The sequence below is a fragment of the Nelumbo lutea genome, chromosome 7 (assembly GCF_056320005.1).
Source record: "Nelumbo lutea isolate HS-2025 chromosome 7, American lotus-T2T, whole genome shotgun sequence".
Lineage (NCBI taxonomy): Eukaryota > Viridiplantae > Streptophyta > Magnoliopsida > Proteales > Nelumbonaceae > Nelumbo > Nelumbo lutea.
The window spans coordinates 11182842-11208585 of record NC_142690.1 but is presented as its reverse complement, the minus strand read 5'-3'; the positions used below and the strand labels follow the sequence as shown (position 1 = coordinate 11208585).

The 25744-nt window shown below is 37.0% G+C and overlaps 1 protein-coding gene across 5 annotated transcripts in view; it reads left to right on the top strand.

Annotated features, from left to right (window-relative positions):
• Nucleotides 1-6321: 6321 nt before the first annotated feature.
• The window catches only part of CHR5 (chromatin remodeling 5), a 39848-nt gene continuing 20425 nt past the window's right edge, over nt 6322-25744 (top strand). Inside the window, exons 1-10 of one of the 5 annotated variants that reach the window (XM_088955554.1) lie at nt 6322-6685; nt 7584-8367; nt 8495-8562; nt 10596-11036; nt 12568-12792; nt 12920-13003; nt 17176-17235; nt 17342-17445; nt 17634-17685; nt 23543-23606. In XM_088955554.1, coding sequence (XP_088811680.1) covers nt 7635-8367; nt 8495-8562; nt 10596-11036; nt 12568-12792; nt 12920-13003; nt 17176-17235; nt 17342-17445; nt 17634-17685; nt 23543-23606 — 1831 coding nt within the window. In that variant the 5' untranslated portion in view covers nt 6322-6685; nt 7584-7634. Of the gene's footprint in view, nt 6686-7578; nt 8368-8494; nt 8563-10595; nt 11037-12567; nt 12793-12919; nt 13004-17175; nt 17236-17341; nt 17446-17633; nt 17686-23542; nt 23607-25744 lie in introns of all 5 variants that reach the window. The other 4 variants (XM_088955555.1, XM_088955553.1, XM_088955557.1 and 1 more) reach the window with 4 other exon arrangements.

The window sequence follows — 25744 nt, the reverse complement described above, 5'->3', positions numbered from 1 at the left end:
TCAACGTATCTCCCATTTTATGTCGTTATAATATAATTATATGCAATTTAGGTCATAATAAATTTTCAAAAAGCTACTTTTACCATTAATCTTGTTTAATAAGTGAAGTGCTAAATATCAATGCCCACTTGCACTTGCATAGTTCTCTTATTTCAAAAAAAATCAGGGCCTATGTGAAGTGGAATTCATAAAATTCAGACCTTTATGACAAACTCCACATAAAGACATAAGAAAGTTCTATTTCTTACTCGGTGTCTTTTAAACAATGCTAGTCACTAAGTAATGCAAAATAATATTAATCTTTAGTGAGAATTTTGACTTAAAATTCTAAAATACCCCCCAAAAAAATCAACTTTTCATCATTGTGGCTCCTATCAATAACCTCTATTAACATACTTAATTATTTATACAATAATAACGCCATTGTGGTTCCTATCAAATTTTCATTATCTATAGAATAAACTAATTAAATGAAAAAAGTCAAAGGAGATTGGATCTACCCTTTATGTAGAAAATTTTATATTCTAATGTTAGGAAAACAACCCAATATAAGTTTAAAGAAGTTGTAAATCATTTGCAAAATATATAGTAATGGTCTAAGAGTTGGGGTAGGGCAAGGGCTTCACTCCCTATCCCCATCCCCGTCCTTGTCCCCATCAAGAAAATCTTCATCCCCATTGTGATGGTTCAAGGAGGCTAGGTACCCAACAATGATGGAGAAAATTTTCATCCCTATTAAAATCACTTGACATTCTTCTAAAAATGGAGGTGTAGGATCAAAACCCACAAAACCATAAGCTCTCCTTTGTAAAGTTAAGGGTAAATTACACATTTGTAACATATGTTGTGGAGTAGTGGTAAACAGGTAACCCAAACTTTCAAATGCAACACTTAAATACCCCTAAACATTTAGAAAAAAACACCGTGGTCTAATATCATTAACCCATGTTATAGTATGCAATAAATTTATCAAAATGCCCAATATATATAGCTTTAACTAAAGCAACTACAATTAGTGTTTTCAACCTGTTAGTGGTAGGGGCGGAGCCAATTATATTGGGGGGGGCGCTTTTATTAAAACCATTATTTATGCAGTTACTTAATAAAGGATGGGCCAAATTTGTAATAAAGTAGGTCCTTCCCCACCCCCACCCCTCAAAAAGAAAAACTTGAACTAAAATATAAAGGATCACTTTCAAAGGCTCCTCCAACTCCAGAGTTCAAAAAGATATTTATTTTTTTCTTAAAAGCAAACTTTAAAAGATAACCTTACTAGATCATTTTCCCCAAACCCTATTTCTACTTCATATCTCTTTATCTTGTTATACTCCCTCCCCCACCCCCCACGGAGAAAAAGGAAATTCCTGACTCCACCACTATCTAGGGGTGAGCATTGTTATTGAATTAACCAAACATTATTATTTATAACATATAATTCTATATTAATGTTGAGTTTGGAAAGAGTACAAATGCAAATATGTACTATGCAAATGCATACAAAATAATGCAAAATATAAGGTTTTGCACTCTATATAATAGCACTTGTACTCCTTCCAAACTGAGCCAAAAGAAATTGTTTTAACCAAAGACCAAATTGAAAATTTTAGTTTTGGTTATTTTGGTTTTTCATTACTCCAACTTATTTGGCTTGGTTTTGACCCCTAAACCCAACGTTGACTTGGCCAGTTAGACCATTTGAATTATCATTGACCATAATTTTGGGTTCGATTCTCCTAAAACCTTGACTTTGGTAAAAAAATGTTGACTTGGTAAAAAACTAATCAAGTTGGGCAATTAGACCATTTACTTGTTCGACCTAGTGACTAGGTCACAAGTTGCACACTAAACGTGTATGAAAACTTCCAAATGCCATAACTTGCATATATATTTGAAGGAACCTTGCCCTGCTATTTTCACAAAAACTTAAATTTGTGACTTCCTCTTCTTTTTCTTTTGGTATCACCATCGTTGATGGCATCATCCTTGGTGAGTTTAACTGGGGTTGAGTTAGCCCATACCAACTTAAACTCTAGTTAAGATTAACTTGAGTTGAGTTAGGCCATACCACCTTAAAAAATAGTTGGTGAGTTTAAGTTAGGGTTAGGATTGAAGAATATGAACTTAACTTTGGGTTGGTTAGGGTTAAGGTGTTAGGCAACCTAGTCTAACCCAAATTGAGTATGTCTTCATGGTTGTATGTAATCATATAAACATTTATATATATACATGCATCTATATGCACATGGATGTATTATCTATATCGGGATCAACAAATTAAAAGTAACCATTTGTTTGGTTAGAAGAAAAAAAATATGGAAAGGTGGGTTCCCTTTCCTTCCCCTACATTTTTTCTTTCAAACCAAGCACAACCCAAATGAACACCTTTGGATAGGAATATGAGGTGAAGTTTTCTCATAGTTTTTATATGATTCTTTCTTTATAACAAGGGAATAGGGAAGAATACTTATCATTGCTACTGTAGTAGATGCTGCCATCACAAGTAAAACACAAACACCTTATTACACATTTTCATCCTCTTGTATTTTGCAAACTTGCTAGGCCTTGCTCGCTTATTAGTATTTAGTGGGGGGTAAGCTGATCAACCGGTAAATTGACCAAGATCCCCATGCTCATTTGTTGCTATTTTGGGACCTATAGTAACCAAAGATACCAAAGAGTATCAGTTAAATACTGATACACTCCTAAAAGGTGGGTAAGTAACTTACCCATGAACCAATAATGCTCTCTCCTTCCCCCTCTCTCTTGGGTAACTTGTATCGCACAAGAACACTGGAATCTGGGAAAGTGTTCTTAGGTAAAACTTGTCCGGGTAAACGTACTTACCCAGGTAACTAAAAATGAACGGGGCCTTAGAGTCATTGAGATGCCAATTATCTCTACTCATGTTGTTGACACCTTCCTTCCCCTCCCTTCGCTATCTTACTAGAGATGGTAATTTGGCCCATTCTCATTGGGGCTCTAACTCACAATTAGGGTGGGTTTTTGCCCGCTAATTGGGTTCGGGGCAGGTTTTAGACAACCCCAAAAACTTTGGTGAGTAGGGATATGTTTACAAGTAGGAATTGTCGGAGTGGGGCAAGACAAATTCGGGGTCCCTATTCCACATGGGGACAAAGATGGGATTGTGATATCTAGTCTTGTTGGTATATGGGGATGGAGACAAGGTGGGATGTTTGAGTTCGGGGTTGGGGATGGGGTATGTAAAACCCAATCTTTCCATGCCTCTTGTCATTCCTATATCTTACACTTCCTTCTCAATCTCAACTTCAAACTCCTTTGTTTTGTTTCTCAACCACCTTACTATTATTACTTAATATTTAATTTATTTTCATTTGTTTGAATTGAGACATATGAATGGTTTGAATAGGCTATTAATTTAACCATATAAGTCAATAGGTTTGCACTAAAGTAGACGATGCTTTGAATATCACCCAACTTGGGGCAAAACAAACTAGAAATCCTAACTAGGTGATGGATTGAACATTCTAACTAATTGTTAAAAAATTGCACATCCTATGGTTCCATCTCTAAGGGTGATCATTTCATTCCGGCCTACACAAAGCCCAAACTAGCAAATTTCAATTTCAAGCTTGGGCCTAATACTTCAAGCCTGACCTAACACACATATAAATATATGTATCATGTATATATGTTAATCTATGTAATGTTATATATTTTATATATAAATATTATAGTACGACATACGACACTTATAATAGGTAGGAAAAAATTCTTAAACTACCCATAAGGTTTAGGAAATTGACTAATTATACCTCTGCTATTTAAGTATTGTCTTAAAGTACCCCTATTGTTCTTGACAATTGTTGCATAGCTCCCTTCTCGTTAAGTCTCCGTTAATGATTGTTTATACATGACTTCACCCTTTTAGCAAAGATCATTGTATTCTCTACTCAAACCAGCACTGCTAGCCTTCCATCGTCCTCCTCTTAGACCTCTCTTCTCTAGTTTCCACTCCCAAACTGATGCGCACAACAACCTATGAAAGGGGGTTGAGACAATCAACTGAACTCGCTGCTGCAATGATCAAACCTTCTTGCGCCCTTGTATTGTGAAGGGGTTGTCATCGGTGATACCAATGATCAAACCTTCTTGCGCCCTTGTATTGTGAAGGGGTCTTTGGTGTGAGTGGATTGCAACAACAGATCTGGATCTAGAGGAGGTGTGGTTTTTGGATGAGAAGGAATAAGATCACCTACAAGGGGTTTTGAGAATCGTCGTTTGTATGCCTCTACGGGGAAACCACCGTTGCTCAGCAAGCTATGTTCATTTGCCCATGGTTCGCAATGTTCATCTCTCGCTATGTTCCTCTATAGTTCTAGTGGCTTTCCTATGGCATCAGGGAAGGTAATGAGAGGAAGAGGGACCTCGCTTTGATTGCCTCATTTGTCGACTCCGACATGGCCACAACCACATCTACTACCTGAGCCTCTAGTTTCGTGGAAGTAGTAGTTTACTTGATTTAAAAAAAAAAAATAGAGATGGAAAAGCTCCATTGGCGTAATGGGAAAAGCTATGAAGCAAAAAAAAAAAAAAAGCCAGTCCTTCAAGTTGCAATACCTTCACTAGGTTGTCTCTCAGGGATGTTAGTGTTTCCATCGTTGCAGTCACGGTGGTAGCTGCAAGGAACCCATATTTGAAATTTGAGAGATACTTAAATATGCGGTTACTCAATGCACGTAGCCGGTGGTAGTTGCAACAACAATTCTGTCAATTAATGTTTAACACCAGATTGGGCAGATTCAATGGCCAGTCCATCGGTAGATTCTTGAGTGAAAATCTTTTCTCCTTCAAGTCCTCGATCTCATTGGGAACAAGCTCACTAGAAAGATTTCTTATGATCTACCTTTCTGTCATTGCCATTATTAGTCACGACAGAAGCATGTAGGCTTAAAGTGAATCATTTCTTAAGGTTTCCTTTATCTTCGAGTTTCGATTGTTCTTTCTTGTTGTTGTGATTTCCTAAGGTTTTCTTTCTCTTCGAGTTTCGATTGACTTCTTTATTGTTGTTGTGATTTTCCATATGATCTGATTTGGTTTTGTGTTTTCTTGGTCTGACTCTACATTGATAGACGTTACCTTGAGTGATGATTTTACTCAATTGGATGACTATCGCCTAGTCTGAAGGTGGCTACCATCGTCTCTCTGGCAACCAAGCGAGAGAGTCGAAGGAATACATATTCTTAGAAGATGATACTGAAAGGAAATGAAACAAAGCTAAGACACACTCCCTTTATGCCTTTCAACCGTCTTTTCCAAATCCAGTGACTGCAAATAATCTCTAATGTGTCCTTTTTCTAGCTTATTTACCTTGAAGTGTAAGCAGGTCTAGCATTGGACTCCTTTAGTCCTGACTTGACAGTAAGGCCGAGAAAGCCAATGTTATAGAGAAGAAACTTCCTAAGAAGAATGATGGGAAAAATAGTATTTTTAGTCATTCTATTAACAGATACTGACGATAAGGAAGATTTAGTCAATTGTTAGAAAAACAAGGGTACTTTAAGACAATACTGAAACAATAAGAGTATAATTAGTCAATTTCCTAAACCTTAAGAATAGTTTAAGAAAATATATAATATTATATATTTAATAATGCATTAAATAATTGTATATTTTTATGCCTTTCAATATAAAATATTATATAATTGTAATACATTATAGGTAAAAGATATTGGATCAGAATCAAGTCCAGCCCAGCCTAGGTTATAGCCCTTATCATAGTGTTAAGCCCGGCTCGGGCTGGCCTGGCCTGGCCCGACCCATGATCATCCCCACCCCTCTCCCAAACACTTTTCTTAACTCTTGCCTCCCTTCCTAGTTACCTCACCTCCCTTCTATTTGTGACGGCTGAATTGTTGTCATGCTTGGTTGAACCGGCTACCTGTCATTCAGTAAAGGTAGCGGGTCGACCACCAGTCTAGGTTTATACAGACATTTCCCATTCCGCTCGCGCCCCCGCTCCCGCTCTTACACGCCTTGCTCCTATGTAGTGCACAGAACTACCCTTAAAACCTTGAACAAGGCATTACGGAAGAAAGCCCTCGTTACATTAAAACCCTTAATTTCAACCGCACAGCCGCGTCGATACCCCTAAAGGTTCGAATACCCTACACCGTAAATCGGACGACGTTTCAACCCGCCGGAGAGAGCTTTGCCACGTGGACCTATTACATTCGCCACCGCACACTTCCGGCAACCTTTAATCGGACTAACGGCAGACTAAATCTAGAGAGAGAAACTAGAGAGAGAGTGTGTATATAACACGTATCTCCAAACAAAAATAATAAAAGAAATGAAAAACAAATCCCCTGCATCCTCTTGATATCATCTCTCTCTCTCTCTCTCTCTCTCTCTCTCTCTCTCTCCCGTTTCATTTCGTGGACATCGTCGACCGGAAAATCGAATCGTCCCATCGGAGACTCTGAATCGGTTACTCTCTTACCATCCGGCTCAGGTTAGCCGCCACCCCTGTACTAATATTTCAAAATATTTCGTCCGAACCCGAAAATCATTTTTTAATCTCCGTCGGTTCTTGAGTTCCCGACGGCCGTCTCTTCCGTTAACGTGTGCACGATTATTAACCTGCACACACCTTCTTTCTATTCATCTTCTGCGATTATTTCATCTAGTTATCGTGTATCCGGAGGTAAGTTTATCTGATGCTCTATTTGTTATTCTAGTTGTCTGATTATCTCCATTTCCAGTTAAATTTCTCGGCGACTTGAGGTCTCTAATGGTGGATTTAGGGTTTTCTCGAGTTTAAGGTTGGGCGATGGGAGTTCAATAGGGTTTTTGGCTGTCGATTATATCTGCTTTTGTTTTATGGTGACCGATCCGCTGTTTCCTCTATTGGTCTGCTTTGTTTTGGTTGTTCACTAGCATTGATCACTTTTCAAGGTTTCTGGATCGGATTCGATTTGATTTGAGATGTTTTTGGTGTTTGAATTGAATTGTCGGGTGGAGTGTGTGTGGAAATTGTGTGTTGCCATGCCGAAAAATTCTAGCTGCTTTCCAGACTTCATTTGAACTCTCGTAGATACTTATTGTGGCGATGGTTGGATGACTAGAATAACTTTCGATTCCATCAACTCCTTGCCACCTGACTTTTGTTGCTCTTTCCTCGAGTTTCTGTCATTCTCGCTGTCTTGGCGTTCCAAATGACAAAGCATCATATGTAACTTCAGTTTATTGTCATTACTTTTTTAATGCTTTTAGTTGGGTAGAGTATTTTTTTTGTTGCAATTCCAGAGAGAATTCCCGTAAAAACGGTTGTGGATTGAACTGTAAATAGTCTTCATTCAATGTCTGGCTGTTCATGTGTTTTTGCTGAATGAAGTTTGAATGAGCAAGAGTTGCTTGTTTCCTTCATTCCCACTCCAATTGCTTGATTTTGTGTTGTTATTTGAGCATGTCTAATAGTTGACATGGTCTGCTTGTTCTTCATGCTTTTTTTGAAGAAAAATATGAAAGTTTTATATCAAATCTATTTTGTTGTTTCCATGGATTACTTGTCACATTCTGCTTGTATTGGCTTTGCAGCACAGACTTTTTCAGACTATGAGTTTGACATACATTTAGTTCCATGTAAAAGAGAGATGGCATTCTTTAGAAATTACTCAAACGGGAAAGATTCACGCACTGTCCTGGATGATAAAGGCCATGATCACAGTGTTGAAAGAGTTAATAATTCAGTAGGTGATGAAGATTTGGATGCAAGTTCAAGCGAGAAGGATGGTGAGTTGAAGATGGAGGAACACTACCTGAGTGAGGATGAACCAGATGATACCAATAGGCCACTGGATGATAGATCTGGTGAGAATGGAATTGCCGGACAAAAACAGAATTTTCAGCCATCAGGAAGAAGAAATGCTGTGGTTGGAAAATGGGGTTCTTCTTTTTGGAAGGATTGTCAGCCCATGTCTCCTCGGGAAGGATCTGAGTCAGTGCAGGATTCTAAGGACATGGATTCTGATTATAAGAATGAGGAGGGATCTGATCATCATTCCTCAGATGAGAAGGAAGATAGGTCGGAGTCAGAAGATTATGAGGGTCAGAAAGAGGTTCGGCTTCAGCGAGGTCATACTGATGTCCCCACAGATGAGATGTTGTCTGATGATTATTATGAGCAGGATGGAGAAGAGCAGAGTGATTCTTTACATTACAGAGAACTCAACCGGTCAACCACTTCAAGTTTTAGGCCACAATCCACACCTGTTGCTGTCAATAATAACGTGTCAAGGAGTTCAAAGGCTGCAAATGCTCATAAATATGACAATGATGATGATATTGATTATGAAGATGAAGATGAGGATGAGGATGATGAAGATGGTACTTTTTCTTGATGTTAATTACTTAACTTTCTAGACTGACTGAAATTCTAAGTTCAAGAAAGCTTTAATAATTTGTCGGCTGTTTCAGCATTATGATATAACAAATATTAATTTTTTGATTGCAGAAGATGATCCAGATGATGAAGATTTTGATCCTGATTATGGAGGCACAAGCAGCCGCAAAAGGAACAAGGTTAAGTTGTGATGTTTTTTTTTTTTTCCCTGTATCACACTACCATCATACATTTCAGTTGTCATCACAGCTTCTGAAAACCGTGCATAAATAAAAATTGTGAAATCATGGGGGTTGGTTTACAACCTTATTATTGGTATCTCATTACGATCACTTGAAAATATTTTTGGGGAGAATTGTAAAAAACACAAGTTTTTGGCCAGGCATCAGAAAGAATTTAATATAAAGGAACAATCACACATGTACATTTTATAACTTGGTCATTACAAATAGAAGGAACCATTTGTAGTAAGTTAGTTTGGACTTGGTTTAACATATATAATTGCCTTGATTTCTAGATTTAACACCTCATTCTCACAGAATAACCTACAATTTTTTTTCTTATTTTCTTTGTTCGCACTGTTCTCTGTTTGGTGTTTTCTCCTTGTTCCTCTTGTCCTCTCCCTTGTGTTTAATAGTATTTTTTGGTTAATCATGATTAAGGATTAAAATTTTGGTTTTCTGTTTAACATGCATTACTTCTCCCCATTTTCTGTTCTCCCTAATTATTGAAATGTGTAGAATGCTGAATTCATATTACCTATAAAGTATTCCAAGTTTAATGGACATGGGGGGGGGTCTTGATTGGTCTTTGTCACCTACTGATTACATCAAGCTGAACTTTGATGGGTGCACTCTTGGTGATTCTATGAACTTGAGATCTATACCATCGTCTTACATGGAATAGCTTTTTTTATTATTTATTGGGAGTGTTTGACTTGGTTGTGTATCTTGTGTTGCATGGGTATGGAGGCAGGTGTCTGAATCCAACATGTTTGGGGAAAGTTCCATTAGTTAGTAGCCTTCTGAAGCTCAAGATTCGTGTATGCATGAAACAAACTATAGTTATAATTCAAAAAAAAAATCTTTCCATCTAGGTGTAGAAAACTTGTAGCAATGATGTGTGGTGGCTGTTGATTTATGTTTCACTTGTAGGAATCGTATGCTGAAGTGTAGGAATCCATGGTATGTTGGAGTCCAATGCATGTTCAGCATGGATAACCAATTCATATATAGGATTCATGCAATACTTGTCTATTGGTTCTCTATATTTGCTTATTGATTGGCATGTAGGTTATAGTTGTCATTTGTCAATGTGCCAAGAAATGGGTAGGCGACAAGATGTCCACCTAGGCATTACCTAAATGATGGTTTTTCATAAAAAAACTTGGCTAGTTTAAGGTTTTCACCTATACTTTAGAATCATTGGTTTTTGGTAACAAGTATTAAATAATAAAAGTGGTGTAACATTATTCATAAAAAAAGTGGTATAACATGAAAGGATCAACCATTAGAAGTATAATGGAAGCAAACCTACATACTTACAGGGGAAAACAAGAGGATGGAGTCTCAATTTTGTTGATGCCAGAGAAAGATACAAAGAGAATGCAATTTTGTTAGTGTAAACTGGAGAATGGCCTAATGGGAGAATAAGTTAAAAAAGGCATAGAGTGTCGAATATGGCAGTGAAACAAATGGGTGGAGAGACAGTATGTTCATGTGTATGTTAATACTTAGTACTAGAGAAAGTGGGAAAAAAATAAAGGGCCAGAGCCCTTATTCTGCCATGTATATAGAGTGGAATGAAACTCTGTTTGGTTCACAGATTTTTTCTTTCTTTGAGAAGAAATTAACTTTATTCAAAGAGAGAAAAGGTTCACAGAGATATATAGAGAAGGAAGTAGAAATGCCTCTTATGAAATATCATGATGAAAACTGGTAGCTAAAGTATTCATAGAAAAAGCTAGTAGTTGAAGTATTTATTTATTGATTTTTTTAAACCATTTTATTTCATTTCTTGTTAGTTTTGGATGGTTTTTTCACTAACTATAGTTTCTGGTTATAGGTATTTAATTTTGGATACTGAATGATGAGCCTTGCAACTTCGCTCTGTGCTTTCATGCTTCTGAATTCCAATCGTAAACAGCAGATTGAATACTGGCACACTAACCATATGCCAGGTTTTGTCTTTTTTTTTTTTTTAATGATGACAGGATAAAGAGTGGGATAGCTATGACTCAGACGAGGATGACTTTAATGAGGACGACCTTGATATCTCAGATGAAGATGATGCAGATTATATGGGGAAACCCAAGCGCAAGGGCGGATATAAAGGTGGACGTAATTTGAAGTTTGCCAGGGAACAGAAGCCTTCTGCTGCACATAATCGTCAAAGAAGAAGAAGAATGTCTTTTGATGATGATGAATCATCAGCAAAAGACACAGAAGATGACAGTGATGAGGACTTCAAAGGTAGAACAAAGAGGGGTGCACATCTCCGTAAGAACAATGGTGGTCGATCCACAATCTCTGCAAATGCTGGTGTGCGCAGTAGTGAGCTCCGCACTTCAAGTAGGTCAGTGCGGAAAGTATCATATGTTGAAAGTGAAGAAAGTGAAGAAGTTGATGAAGGAAAGACCAAAAAACCCCAAAAGGTCTGTACCATTATCCATGTCCATGATATTGTTTCATTGCAACTATTGATGTATAACAAACCTTTTACATGCTATGTGTTGACATATGCGTCCATATGGATTGGAAATTCTGGAGAATTACAGAAAATAAATTTGAATTTCAAACTTTCAGTTGTGTAAAGTATGTCAATATGGCAGAAATAAGATATCTTTTGAGTTTAAATTTTCAGATCCATGTTTCTTCTGTTTGGTGGAATGAGATATTTAATGGCTGAACAAAGAACTGACCTTTTGTAAATCCAAAATGTGGTTCATGTTCTTTTATACCTTCAGTGTTCAATTCCTGGAAGTGAAAGCTTTACCGCAATTCACATGGGTTAGTTAACATGGGTCAGCCTGCTCTTACTTTTTTCCGCTAAGTTTGTGCTAGATGACTCGCACAGCATAAAAATCTCCAATTGATGCATTTCAGCTACTCAATACTGTTGAATCTTCTTGATTTGGTTACTATTAAATGCTCAATACCATGGTCCTAGTGCCAAGAATATTAATCACTTGGCTCACAGTCGCTCTAATTCTGCACCTTCATCATTTCCATGTGGGGCTATTTAACCATTCTATTCATTCATTACTAATATCTTATAAAATGAAGGTTTCAGGAAGGCTATTATTGTTACTACCTTCTACCATTATATGTATTTTGCCTTTTAGTTTACAAACTTCGCCACATATTAGTGTATAACGCCTAGTTACTTAAACATGCTTAGATGCCCATATTGGCAAATTATGTTATTGACATTGTTACTCTAGTTTGCATGTCAATTTCCAAAATCCTATTGTATTCTATCTATTATTTCAGTTTGCCCCAATCTACCCACTTGTTTTGTAAACAAAAATAAATATTTAAAGGGCATGCGAAAGCAAATATTTCTGTAAGGAACTTATTGGTTCCTTGAACTTGGCAAACATGAATGCTGGAAAAAAGTCAAAAACATAGATAAGGAAGAAGGAAGCATGCTATTTTTTGAGATGGACTTGCTGTATCGAAGGATTGGATTTTGTAAAATAACATGTTCTATTATGTTCATTTCATTTTCAATGTTCACGTTCCTCATGCTATCTCTAAATCAGAATCCTTTTGAATGGATCGGATTCAAATTGGATATACCTAGATCCGTATCAAATCCATTAATTCCATTGGATTCAGATTATTTGTCAGATTGGATTAGGATATTTGCATACCTTTGATAAATTAAATTAGCAGATATTACCACAATATATATTAAAATGAACTAGTAACATATTAAATGCAAAATTAGACCAATTTTATTAATGGATACATACTTAAATGTATCAAATTTGTTTTGCCTTAATTGAATTGGATTCAGATTAGAATTTGAATTTGGAAAAAACAGATAATTTACTACTTATATAAAAAAAGATACAGTTTACAACCCTATGCTTTTTTATTGATCAGATTTACAACCCTATACTTTTTACAAATATCTTTTTCATTTCTGTACATTATCATATATTACTCTTTCTCTAACAGGAGGACCTTGAAGAGGATGATAGCGACTCAATTGAGAAGGTACTGTGGCACCAACCAAAGGGCATGGCTGAAGAAGCCTTGAGGAACAACAAATCGATAGAGCCTACCATTTTAAACCACTTGTCAGACTCTGAAATTGATTGGAATGAGGTGGAGTTTCTTATAAAATGGAAAGGGCAGTCATATTTACACTGCCAGTGGAAATCATTTTTTGATCTCAAAAATGTAAGTCATTAGATCATTTTGGGGGTAGCATTTGGATATAAGTCAAGAATTTACTATAATGTATTCTTTCTCACGTTGTCATTTTTTGATGTTGAATATGTTATTGACTCTTTTTGTAAACTCTCAGGTTAGTGGATTTAAGAAGGTTTTAAATTATACAAAAAGAGCAATGGAAGAATGGAGTTATAGAAGCACACTGTCACGAGAGGAGGTAATATACACTTATTTCCTTCTTTCTTGGTGAGTGATGGATAATTGACATGCTTTAATTTTATAATCTATTAAGACTCCCTTTCTACTTTGAGATTTATCTAACAATAAATTTACATATTATTTGTCCTAACTGTATCTTTTCTTCTTCCAATTGTTTCGTATTTGTGATACAACTTTTGTAATTATTAAGTACTTAAATTTATTGGCGAGTTCAATTCCAAAGTAGGTAAAAATTGAAAATTCTGTTGGTCAATTGGGTTTCTCTCAATAAGTTAATTTGACAGCCATACTGGTTGAGTTATAGTGGCCCCATCTTTTCAGGATAATCAGTAATAGGAGACACCTTCCAGGAAGTTATATCTGGCAACTCAGAACTTTTCAGCTTTCAACAGACGGAGCAGTACATCTTTGTCTTCTGTGACTAAAATAATGACATGGAAATATGTAATATGTACATTTCCAGACAACTTCATGATGAGAGTTGAAGGCTATCCAGTTCATGGCCTATTTTCTCATGGAATGCTTATGGTGTGTAGACAACTATGCAATGAACTTGGACTAAGATACTTCAGTTATCAAAAAAAGGACTACAATTTAAATAGCCCTCTTAGTTTTCCGTCCATGTTCTTGGAACATTTTTATCCATTGTGATTTTCTAGAGTACTATAAACCTGAATAAATGAATTTAAATGTTCTTTTTGATATGTAATAGGTATTGTCTTAATGGAAAAAGGGTTATCTCACTCTAAAACTGATATATTCTAAGGGTACATCCTTGAGACATGATTTAACACTTGTACAAAAATGTAAGAAATTGATGATAGTCTTTTTCAACTAGATGAAAATAATGGGTTATAATCAAAATAAGAGAAGAAAAATGATAGTAGGGGAAGAAATTCCTCGTGGGTATCACTCGACCACTACGATTGGAGTTGCTCTCTGAATGAAGATAGAACTCTGAACCCCACAACTCCTCCCCCCCCCCCCGCCCCCCCATACATTAACTGGGTTCTTGTCTTGGAAGTTACCTTAACTAACTCATCAATGGTACCATCTTGTGTATTCTGTACCAAGGTTCAAAATATTGTTATGTATCGTACAGGGGGTGTATCGGGACAGGCCATGATTCAGAGGGTACCTGGGACTTAAACCGACCCCTCTGAACCGGTTTTGAAAAAAAAATAAAACATAAAAAAAAGCACCGATACAGGTGTATCGGCCTGTATCGATATTTAGAATCTTGTTCTGTACAATTTTGATACTTTTCTAGACCATACTTCACAGTTTCAAAAAATAAAGTTAGTTTTCAATGGGAAATATAGCAATTTCCATAATATCTCATGTCAATACCTATGGAAATAGAATTATGTCATGGGAGTATTGGGAAATATGTCAACATTTTAAAACATGATTACATGCTTTATGCTTATTTAGCGTCAATACATTAAATATGTAGACCCAAAATAGCTGGTTCCTCTATACTCCTTTTCTACCAATGCATCTTCCTTGATTTGATGATATCTGCAGCCAAATAAAAGTCACTCTTAGTTGTCTAACCAGATGCTTCACCTCCATTACAATGTCTCAGCAAGCATGTCTCTTTTTGAAAACTGTATGCTTTAAGTGAAGAAAGAGCTGGAAAATCAGGGCCTCTATCATTTTCCATTGTTCAAAGTTATATATATGAATACATTAATAAACCATTTACTTTTGACTTTCAAGTTGACTCACTAGATTTGCAAGTTTACTCAAATGGGTGGCTTACTTGGGGGGTTTTCACCAATATGTATTATTTTGTTTTTTAAAACCAAAAACAACTGCCATGTCAGTACACCCTTTTAGAGGATGATAGTTGGGGTCCAAGTGTCCAACATGCCAATTGCAAGGACTGTGCTTCTTGTGCAATGGAATCCACCAAGGTATTACCAACAGGGGGGGGTCTGTACTGTAGATATTCTGTGGATTACTTGGTTCTGAAACACACCATACCCATTTGGCGTTCTTTTAGGAGTGTGGCATGTTTAAAATCCATTGAAACACAAAACATTGCAATTTTTCTTCTATGCTGAAATCTTGTGGATCGGTGTGAACCATGGTCAATTTGGATGATTACTATACGTAATGTAATAAATGACTGAAATATTTTAGTATTTAAAATTTTGCTAATAGTACATCCACACCAAGTGCAGAACACCTTATGGAGTGGGATGTGGTCCAAACCATGTAATTTTAATCACTCAACAGTAGGGCCCAGTAGATCTAAGATACCTTATCCGTGCCACAGTGCAGAACACCTTATGGAGTGTGATGTGGTTCAAACCATGTGATTTCAATCACTCAACAGTAGGGCCCAGTAGATGCAATCATCCAGACGCACCACACCTTATTAGAGTCCACAGTACTGAACAAACTGAATTTTAATGGATGCAGCACTGGAACCAGTGTGATCAGGTATAGGTGGAGTGTGTGGGGAGATGAAAATAGGAAAATACTTGCAGTGTACTTTGGACTGGCCAACTTTGGGAACTCTTTTTGAAATGGAAGCTTTGGGAATTCTACAAGGGCATAAGTACCAGCTGTGCTGCAAGTATTAAGAGCTGGAATCACTATAGATTTAAAAAATGTAATACTGGAAGGGGACTCAAGGTAGTGGTAGGCCAGATGAGAGACAGCAATCATGGACTATGGAAGTATGAATGCATTGTCAGGGAGGCAGGAAATTGGCACAGGAGATGGAACCTATTTTTTTCTAAGATTTTGACAAACAATTTGGCTGATGCCTTGTCCTAGCATGGAGCAAATACAGGACACTTATTTTTATTTTTATTTTTATTTTTGTTGAGGGGTGGGCTCGAATGTAGTGAAAATGACATATCAGGTGTGTAGGCTGCTTGCTATGCTAGTTCACAAAAGGATGCTTGGCATATTGTATATTTCTTGTTCTTTTTATAAAATCTAATAAAGTCTAATAGTTACACACATAAAATTAATCTTTTGATTTTTTAACACTGCGTTCACAAGTAATTAGAGAGAAAAACAGCTCTGAGACCCTAACTAATTAGAGACCCTAATCCTTCATTGGTGAGTCCTATGAATGCCATAGGGAAGGGACTATGCCAGTTGAGATTAGAGCTTTTAGTTGGGAGGTATTTCATAACAAACACCTTTGTGAATCCCCAATGGAGAATACCCTTCTGAAATCTATCACCTCGTGTGTGCTCCCTGTGCAAAGCTAATGAGCTCATACTTTCAACCTGCTATCTCATGAAACTTGGTGTTTGCTATATTGGAAGAATTCCCTCTGCCTTTGCTTGCAAGTGGTCTCCTCTAGGTGATTTGAGAAGTTTTTTTCAGACATCTTTCTTCTCACCACCATGGAAGAGAGGCAAGATTATGTGGAGATGCACTTGAATTGGCATTATCATATGTTGTGAGCCACCCTAGTAGTAATGCATTCAATTATTGCTTCTGTATTTCTATCCTTTTACTTAAAAGACATCGAAGTCTGGATGTCTAGTCTTTTTTTTTTTTTGATCAATAACACTTTCATTAATTCATCAGTAGAAAATTTACAAGTGGAAGACAAACACACTTATCTTCCAAGAGTCACAAAGAACTTCAAGAAATGAAAAAAGAAAATACAAAGATACAAGGACACTTGGAATCCAAAAACCCCTTCTAAAACCTAAGTTCCAATCAAAGCCATTTTGAGGAACTGAGGTAATTGCAAACTTTGAGACAGTTTCCCCTTTATAAGCAGACAAAGCATATAGAAAGGGAAATTGGTCTTAAGGAAGAATGCTCAACCCTCTCATGCTCCTCTCATGCTCCCACCCAAAGTTTGACACTGTTACCATAACGAACATCATGCCTGATGCAAGGGAGGATGAAATGGGTAGCCTTCCATGGAGAGGCCCACAAAACCTTAGTAGATAATCCAGCATCTTGTTTGTTGTCCATCTGCCCATAAATACTTGTTACCACTTTGTGATACAGTTTGCCCCCATCTTCAGGCAACCTCCACAAGCACTTCCTCAACCATGTACTATGTCTATTGTGGTCATTTGGTAGTAACTAGTAAGGGAATGTTTCACATATGCACTAAATAAATTTGGTTGTTTTGGTAATTTTTATTCTCAACTCCAACTTATGTCTCTATGTTTTCATCAGGTTGAGGTTCATGACGTGAACAAGGAGATGGACTTGGATCTGATAAAGCAACATAGTCAGGTTTTTGATTTCTTTCATTCTATTTTCAGTTCACTGCTTTCTTTCTATCCTATACTTTCTCTTTCAAATTCTTAATAATTTGTTGACTATGAAATGAAATTACCAGGTGGAAAGAATATTTTCCGACAGAATCAGTAAGGGTGGGTCGGATGATGTGATGCCAGAATATCTAGTCAAGTGGCGAGGACTTTCATATGCAGAAGCAACCTGGTACATTTTTCTGTTGTAGCATGCATAGGTCTTTGTGTGTGTGTGTGTGTGTGTAGGTATGCATGGATGTTTGCATTACTTTCTTTGGTTAGTTGTGCAACATTGTCTTTCATGCTTTGTTGTGGTTGTGCATTTCTTTAAGAGCGGATACTCTGATGATTATGATGGTTACTGTTATGATGTTTCAGGGAAAAGGATGTAGATATTGCATTTGCTCAAGATGCAATTGATGAATACAAGGTAATATATTCTAATGGTTTCCTGTAATACTTATCACATGCCCTCTCCCAAAAGATCTTGTATATAAAATTAGGCCCTTGCATCAGAAGTCAGCTTAGTGAAGGTTGTAGGAGATTGTCCACACTATGTGATGTTAATGCTTAATAGTCCACAAAAAGTCTCAGATCTTATTTACCACATGCATATTTTATAGGAAATACCACAAGAAATGGTCATCACTGTAATACAACGTTTTAAAATGTGGAGGTGTGATGCGAGGCGTTCCACTACCTAGAGGCGTGAGGCGTAGTTCAGAACGCAAGAGGTGTAAGCCTCCTTAAGAGGAGAGGGGTTAGGAGGAGGAAGGGGGGAGGATGAAGAGGAAGGGGGATCTCATTTTTTTTTAATAAAAATCTTTTATATTAAAAAGAATAAAGATGCATAACATTAGTTGAAGGGGGGGGGGTTCTTGTCGAAGCGGAGGGCCCCCCAGTCGAAGGGGCACGGGGCAAACCAATTTCTTTCCCCTTATCTTTTATTCTCTTCCCTTTCCTTTTCTTTTCTTTCCTTTTCTCTTTTTTTCTTTCTCTTTCTTTTTCTTTCCCTTCTCTTTCTTTTCTTTTCCTTTTTTTTTCTTTTTTCTTTTTCTTTTTCTGTGTTTTTATATAAGATGTGCATGCGGCATACGCCTCTAGCATGCCTCATGAAGAAAGCGCATGGTTTGAGGCGTATGCCTCAGAGGTATCAGCGCCTCTGTCATATGCCTCAGGGCGTTTTGGGAGCGCCTCGCCTGGAGGCGCTCTTCCAGGCGTACGCCTCCCACGCCTTTTAAAACACTGCTGTAATAGAATCTCATATTTAAACATTACATGGGAAGTGTTGTTTCTCTTCAAATTTTTTGGATGCCCTATTCGCTAGCTCTAATTCCTTTTCCCCTTCCCCAGTCAATGTATTTCACAAATCCCTTGTTGATTTGTTAAAGAAATGCAACCTTTTACATTTTGAGGGATGGTTTTGTATTAAATTCTTTTATTTGATATATTTTATCACATCTAAACTATACATGTGAAACCTAAATATTCACTATTTTATCAAAATTTTTTTGAGAGAATGTATTGTATTACATTGCAAGTTATAAATTGGGATCATGTACAACAAGATACTATACTCAAGGGCAAAACAAAAGCTGCCCCTGCAGCACTAACCCCCAAAGCCCTGATTTACAAAAAGATTTCCTTGTACAGAAAAAGAAGTAAAACTTTCTTTAGACATGCCACTCCCAGCTAGATTATCTTCCACTGCATTGTATCTTGATAGCAGTTGAATGACATGTTTATTTTAGCAGCCAAGTTTTAGTTCTCTTTGACTTTATTTTTTTTTTTGAAAAAGGTAAGGTAAATATTTATTAAGATGGAACCAGATTACAGAATACAATAGGCCCCTCAAAAAAACAAATCAGAGGCCAATAACCCAGGAATACATTACAAGTTAAACATCACCATCTATCAGCTGGGCTCCCAAAACCCTTGGTTGAACCCCTTTCACAGAAGCAGTCCAGGAGACTAACTTCCCAAAAGTAAAGGGAATTAGTTGATCCACTTCCCTGTGTTTGTTCTGGAAGATTCTGTTGTTTCTTTCAGCCCAAATGGTACTAATTACTGCTGCAGGAATGGAGGACCAAACACTTTTTGCTACCTTGGACAGTCGTTTTTGTTCCCAACACCATAAGAGGTCAAGAAGAGTCGCTGGCATAGCCCAATGGAGATGCCAGGAGGACAAGAAGTGGTTCCAGATTGTAGTGGAAATAGAGCACTACAGAAATAAGTGGTTACTATCTTCTACTTGATTGCAGAACACACAAGACAGGTCCTGGAGCTGGACTCCTCACCAGATTCTTTTTGGTGAGACGCTTATTCAAAGCCACAACCCAGAGCAAGGCATTTAGCTTTGAAGGGACAACCGGATTCCAGACTTTTTCAGCAGGAAAATCAGCTTGAAGACCACTTTCAAGGTTCCTGGCGAATGAGTTAACAGAGAACAAACCATCGCTATTCCAATTCCAGTTCCAGGTGTCATCTTCAAGCAAGTTCAGGTTCTGGTTGGACAACAACCCCAGCAGATATGACACAAGGTCCAGTTTGCAATTCTGAAAATGTCTTCTGAAAGAAGGGCACCAAGCATAGATGTTGTCTTGGACCTCACAGCAGTCAGCCACCATGATATCTTGATTCTCTGCAATTTGGTACAACTGAGGAAACATCTCTGCTAAAGACATGTTACAGCACCGGATATCCTTCCAAAAGCTTACCCTTTGTCCATTTCCCAGCTTAACTGAAAGACCCTTACTTATCAGAGGGAAAACTTCCATGGTTTTCTTCCAGATGGAGCACCCCAGAGAGGTCATAGAAGTAGTGGTCACCCAATCCCCACAGTCTGTGTTCTATTTGGCTGCAAGCAAGCTCCTCCACCAACTACCTCTTTCTCTGCCAAATCTCCATATCCCTTTCCCAGAAGAGCCTTGTTAAAGACCTTCAATTTCCTAACCCCCAGACCTTCTTTTTGTTTAGGGGCACAAAACCTGATCCCAGCTGACCAAGTGAATCTTCTTCTCTTCCCACCATTTCCATAGGAAGTCTCTCTGCAGTTTTTCCACTTTTTGGGCCACTTTCCTTGGCATTGGGAAAAGAGACAGAAAGTAGGACAGATTTGATAAGGAACTTTTTAGAAGTATAATCCTACCACCTAAAGAGAGAGATTTTGTTTTCCAGGAAGCCAACTTCCTTTGACTTATTTAAGCACCAAGTATCATCAGAGTAGTGGACATTTAACAAACTAAGTGCAAAGGAAAATATACAAGAACCTTCTATTCACTGTCATGAATACTCCTCCAAGCTCCAACCTTGAATTTTCAGAATACCTAGAGAATGGCACAAACATTAAGTTTGATGAAACTGGTCGTTGGTGGATCCTACTGATGATTTTTTTTTGATAATTGTATTAGATTTTATTATCAAAAGAAGGAAACTGATTCAAATACCCCAAGGGGGGGGGGGCGAGGTGTAGCTATACCCTTCTGCAACTATATCTCAAAATTGGAAATTACTACACAACCCAAAAAAGAGAATCCCTAAAAGCTGCTTGTTTTGCTAAGAACTCTGCCATTGCTTTAGCCGACCTGCTTACCCATTGTATCCTAGTTGTCACATGCCTTGTTAGCCACTTGACTTCCTTTAGTAGGTCGCCATAGTGCCAAGTAACAGAACCCATATCCGACATCCACCCCACCACCACATTAGAATTGCCCTCTACAGTTGGACTGTTTACACCAAGTTGATTTGCAACCTGAATTCCTTGTACGACAACTAGCAACTCAGCCCTAGTAGAATCTCCTTTACCTATTGGCCTTGAAAACAATGACAAGATAAACCCTTCTTCATTTCCTAGAACCCCACCTACTCTTGACAAACCAGGATTACCCTGACTGCTCCCATCAAAATTCAACTTTATAATCCCTTCCAATGGTGGATTCTAATCTACAAAGGACTTGTTTCTTCAGTACAACTATTGGGCACTACCAACCAATTCCTCCACGGGTCATTGAAAGTAAAAAATTGAAAGGACTTCAGGGTTTTCAGCCAATGTATTACCCTTGTTAGAATGCCCCCCTTTAGTTTTGATAAACTTCTTTCATTCTTTTGGAAAATTTTGGTGTTCCTCTCTTCACAAATTGCCCATAAAGTAGCTGCTCTAATACACTTCCGCATGATTCTCATATGTTAGGTCCATAAATTTTAGTTAATACCCGGATGAATCCGTCCTCCAAATTTCTGAATTTTAAGTAAATTGAAAATCCACCTATTAATTCTTCAATTGGTTCTAAACATCATCATTACTCCATAATGTAACCGGCCTCCCTGAAGCTCCCCAGGAAGGGGGTGAAGTTCAACTTACTCATGTAGTCATCTTGCTCTCCACACACTTCTCACTATCTTCTATCTAGTTCAGCTAGCTTAGTTTCTTGCAACATCACTATATCTAGTCTAGTGTTTTAAAAGCGAAAGGCGCAAAAAAGGTGCAAGGGCCATTTTGTGCCTAAGGCGCAAGGCAAGGCACACGTTTTTTTGAGCCAAGGCGCACAATTTAAAAATAAGCTAAAAATAAAAAAATTCAAAAAATTATAGAACATAATATTAATAAAAATATAAACTTAAGTTTTAAAATAAATGTTTTAAAAAACCTGTTATCTAAAGTTAAAATACATAACATAATATGTGAAGCATATTCAAATGAGAATTTAAAAATGAAATCAAACATATAAAACATTTTCAAGCATATAAAACCCACAATCTCTTTTTTTTTTCTCAATTGCATCAAGTAGCTAATGTGACATATTACATTCCTAATTCTACGAGCCGCCTTTGTGCTACACTCCTCAAGGCACACCCAAACAAGTCCATGTTAGTGTCTTAAAATCTGAGTTTTCACACAAAAAATACTGATTTTATAGTTTTAATTGCTTTTAAGACCATAACATGGACTTGTTTGGGCTTGCCTCGAGGGGCGTGGCACGGGGGTCCGGGGGCGGAGCCCCCAACCCAGCCGCTAGACTCAAAAAAAGGAAAAAGCGGCAAATTTTTAAAAGGCACAACCTGGTGCGCCTTTTGAATGGACTGCGCCTAGGACCTGGGCGAGGTGCCTACCCTAAAATGCGCCTTGCTTGTGCGCCTAGGCACACCTTTTAAATCACTGATCTAGTCTTTCTCTTTTTAGCAAATCCTTGATAGCCCTTCTTTTCCTAGCACTTCCTAAGCCTCTCACACTCCAACTGATACTTTCATTGGGAAAAACTAAATAGTGACCCACCTTTATCAACACTAGCTCCTAGCCTCCTACTTAAGCACCTTCTTCATCTCACCTCTTCTACTAGATTCAATATCTCACCTCTTCTTTTCTCCCCCACTCTTCTTGACACGCTTGTGATTCCTCGAAATTCTAACTTGGTTGACATCTGTCATAATGTTATTATAGGCAGAGATTTAAGTGTTCTTGGAACAAAACTGGACCTAATTTGAGATTGAATAGTGAATATGGTTGAAACTTTGTTGAAATTTGATATTTCATTCTGAACAAGACAAAATTAAAATTCAACATAAAGAGAACTTAAAATTGGCAACCCGATTTGAATTTTACTTGTCACTGATTTTAACACTGACACTAGCAATTTCCTGCATCTTCGCCTATAATTGTTACAGATATTGGTACCTTTGCTAAATGATATTGGCATATACAAGCAGTTACTATTTAAATAAATACATGGCTTCAAAAGCAATTGAATAAATACATGAAAAAATATTAATTTCATGGAGTTTTTTTTTCCGATTTGTTTTAGAATATAATAGAATTTTGTTATTTATCAAATAAAAAAATATAATAGAGCATTGTTAGAATAGAACTGTATCTCTGCAGATCATTGATCCTATTCATAAAGTGAAGCTCTCTTCTGTGAGTTGTAGGCTGTATGTGTTTATAGCATTACATTCATTTAGAATTCAATCATCATCATCTAAGCCTTGTCCCAATTATATGGGACCGTGGTGGTGATATTCATAAAAAAAACTATATAGGACAATGATCTGCAGAGAAATGATTCAGATTAGAAGTTACTTGTTTATTTTAGGTCCTTCTGTTCTCTTGGGGTTATCATTTGTTTGTGTCATTTGGTTTTGGTGTTATTATTTCTTTAATTTTGTGTCATATGCATAATAAACGGGCCATAAACTCAATTTATTAAATATATTATTATAGTAGTGCATGAAGGTTTCACAATTTATGAATAATTGTACCATGTCAAGGTTTCTGATATTCTTTTTATGAGCAGGCTCGGGAGGCTGCAATGACTGTCCAAGGAAAGATGGTTGATTTCCAAAGGAAGAAGATCAAAGGTCTGTATTTTGTGCCTCAACTTTGATTTTATCTCATTTCAGAAATGTCTTTAAAAGCTAGATCTTATATGTGTGTGGAGTTCACAAGAAATGTCAACCAATGGTAAGGTTATGTTGTTTTTCAAATTGTCTGTTAAGGTGTCTTGGCAATTATAGGTGATGGGGGAGTGCCTAGCTGCCTAGGTGACAAGAATTTTATAATATAACAAACTAAATTTTAGGTTAGTTCCCTATTTTATATACCAATGAGCATGCATAATAATTTTAAAAATAGCAATTTTCTTTATTAAGAACATTAAATTTCGTTCAAAACATGGCAAATCATCATATGTAAAAGACAAATAGTATTTTAGACAATGCAAGTTATTTTTCATTGTTACAAGACATTCCTTTTTTTTGAATATAATACACATTTTCTTTCGTAAACAACAGTGTTTTAATTAAAATTGATTTCAATACTTTTAAAAATAATGCTAATATAATTTTTTTAAAAGAAGGTAAAAAAGGAAAAAAATAATGCAACAATTTGAGAATAAATACTAATATAATTACTATTTTAATAGAGTATTTTCATGCCAAATTAGCAACTAATGAATGCAAGAATTTTGTATAAAATTTTAAGATAGAAAGTAAGCTAAAGAGAAAAAGGGGGTGGTTCTGTTGTTTTATTTACTGTAAGATGGGATGTATTTGGTGAGATCTTGGGGCTGGATAGTCAGAGCTTGCTGTTAAGTAGCATATCATTTGAGAATTAATACTTGTGAGCTTCAGAGGAAGTGAACTGAATGGTGTTTGTTGAGGAACATATCATTTGAAAATTACTACTTGTGAGCTTTCTTCATAAGAAGAGAGTTGTATGGTGTTTATCTCCTCAGTGTGTGCTCTTTGCTTCACATGTGAGTAGAGAGTACCTATCACGTGCAAATCTCCTGCCATTTTGTTAGTGGAATTAGGGAATGGTTTTTGCCCATTTTGGCTGCAGGTGAATGGACTTTTCCTCTAGATGTGGTTAGCTTCTTTCATCCTAATTTTTTCCACTTTACTAAGAGGGAAGATGCTTTGGTGATGTATGAGAGCAGCATGCCAATGATCCATTTGTGAGGAAAGGAATCAATGACTTCTTAATGGCAAGGCAAGGTCCATTGGTCCTTAAGTGGAGACAGTCAGTCTCTTTGATCTCTTCTTTGTAGAAGCCATCATTGGAAGTTGCTTTTGGGTGGCAAAATTTTCAGCTGTTAGGTTGCAGATCTTTTTATTTTGGGCACCTCCTGAAGATGGCAGGGTAAAATTGAATTTTGATGGGTGTAATAGCTTAATAGGGGCAATTAGGTATCACTAGGCATTGGTGGGATTTTTAGGGATTGTAAAAAGGGTTCATATTGATCATCTTTTCAGGACAGGTTTGCAGCATTGTGAGGGCTTCACCAATGAAAAAAATTATAACATAGAGATAGAAGGGGATTAAGCAGTAGTGATTAAAAGCTATGGGAAGAGGAGAATCCTGTGACATGAGTGTCATGAAGGAGATGTAATTGTTGAAAAATGATAGGGTTGCAAATGTAAAATGAACACAAAGATTAGCAATTGAGATGGCTGATGCTTTTGCAAAGAAGGGGTAAAACGAAGGGAGTTGTTTTGTGGGAGGGTGGAATGTTGTTGTAATAACAACTTATATAGCATACAGTTTGTTTGGTGGTGTCCTCAGCTATCATAATTGTGGATACTGGGTATATTTGTAATTTTTTTCATTTTTTTTTGATCAATAACACTTTCATTAATTCATCAGTAGAAAATTTACAAGTGGAAGACAAACACACTTATCTTCCAAGAGTCACAAAGAACTTCAAGAAAGGAAAGAAGAAAATACAAAGATACAATGACACTAACATTACAACCTAGCCCAAAACAAGGAATCCCTTTCTGCCCCTTGTTTTGCTAAACCGTTAGCTAGGGAATTAGTTGATCTCTTAATCCAACATGTCTTAATTTCCATCTCCCGCACCAGCCATTTGAAATTCCTCTTCTCATTGTTATACTTCCAAAGATCATTTTGTTCTTTGGTCAGCCACCCTATCACCACCTCCGAATCTCCTTCAATTATAAGTTTCTTGATGTTCAATTCCTTAGCTTTCCGGGCT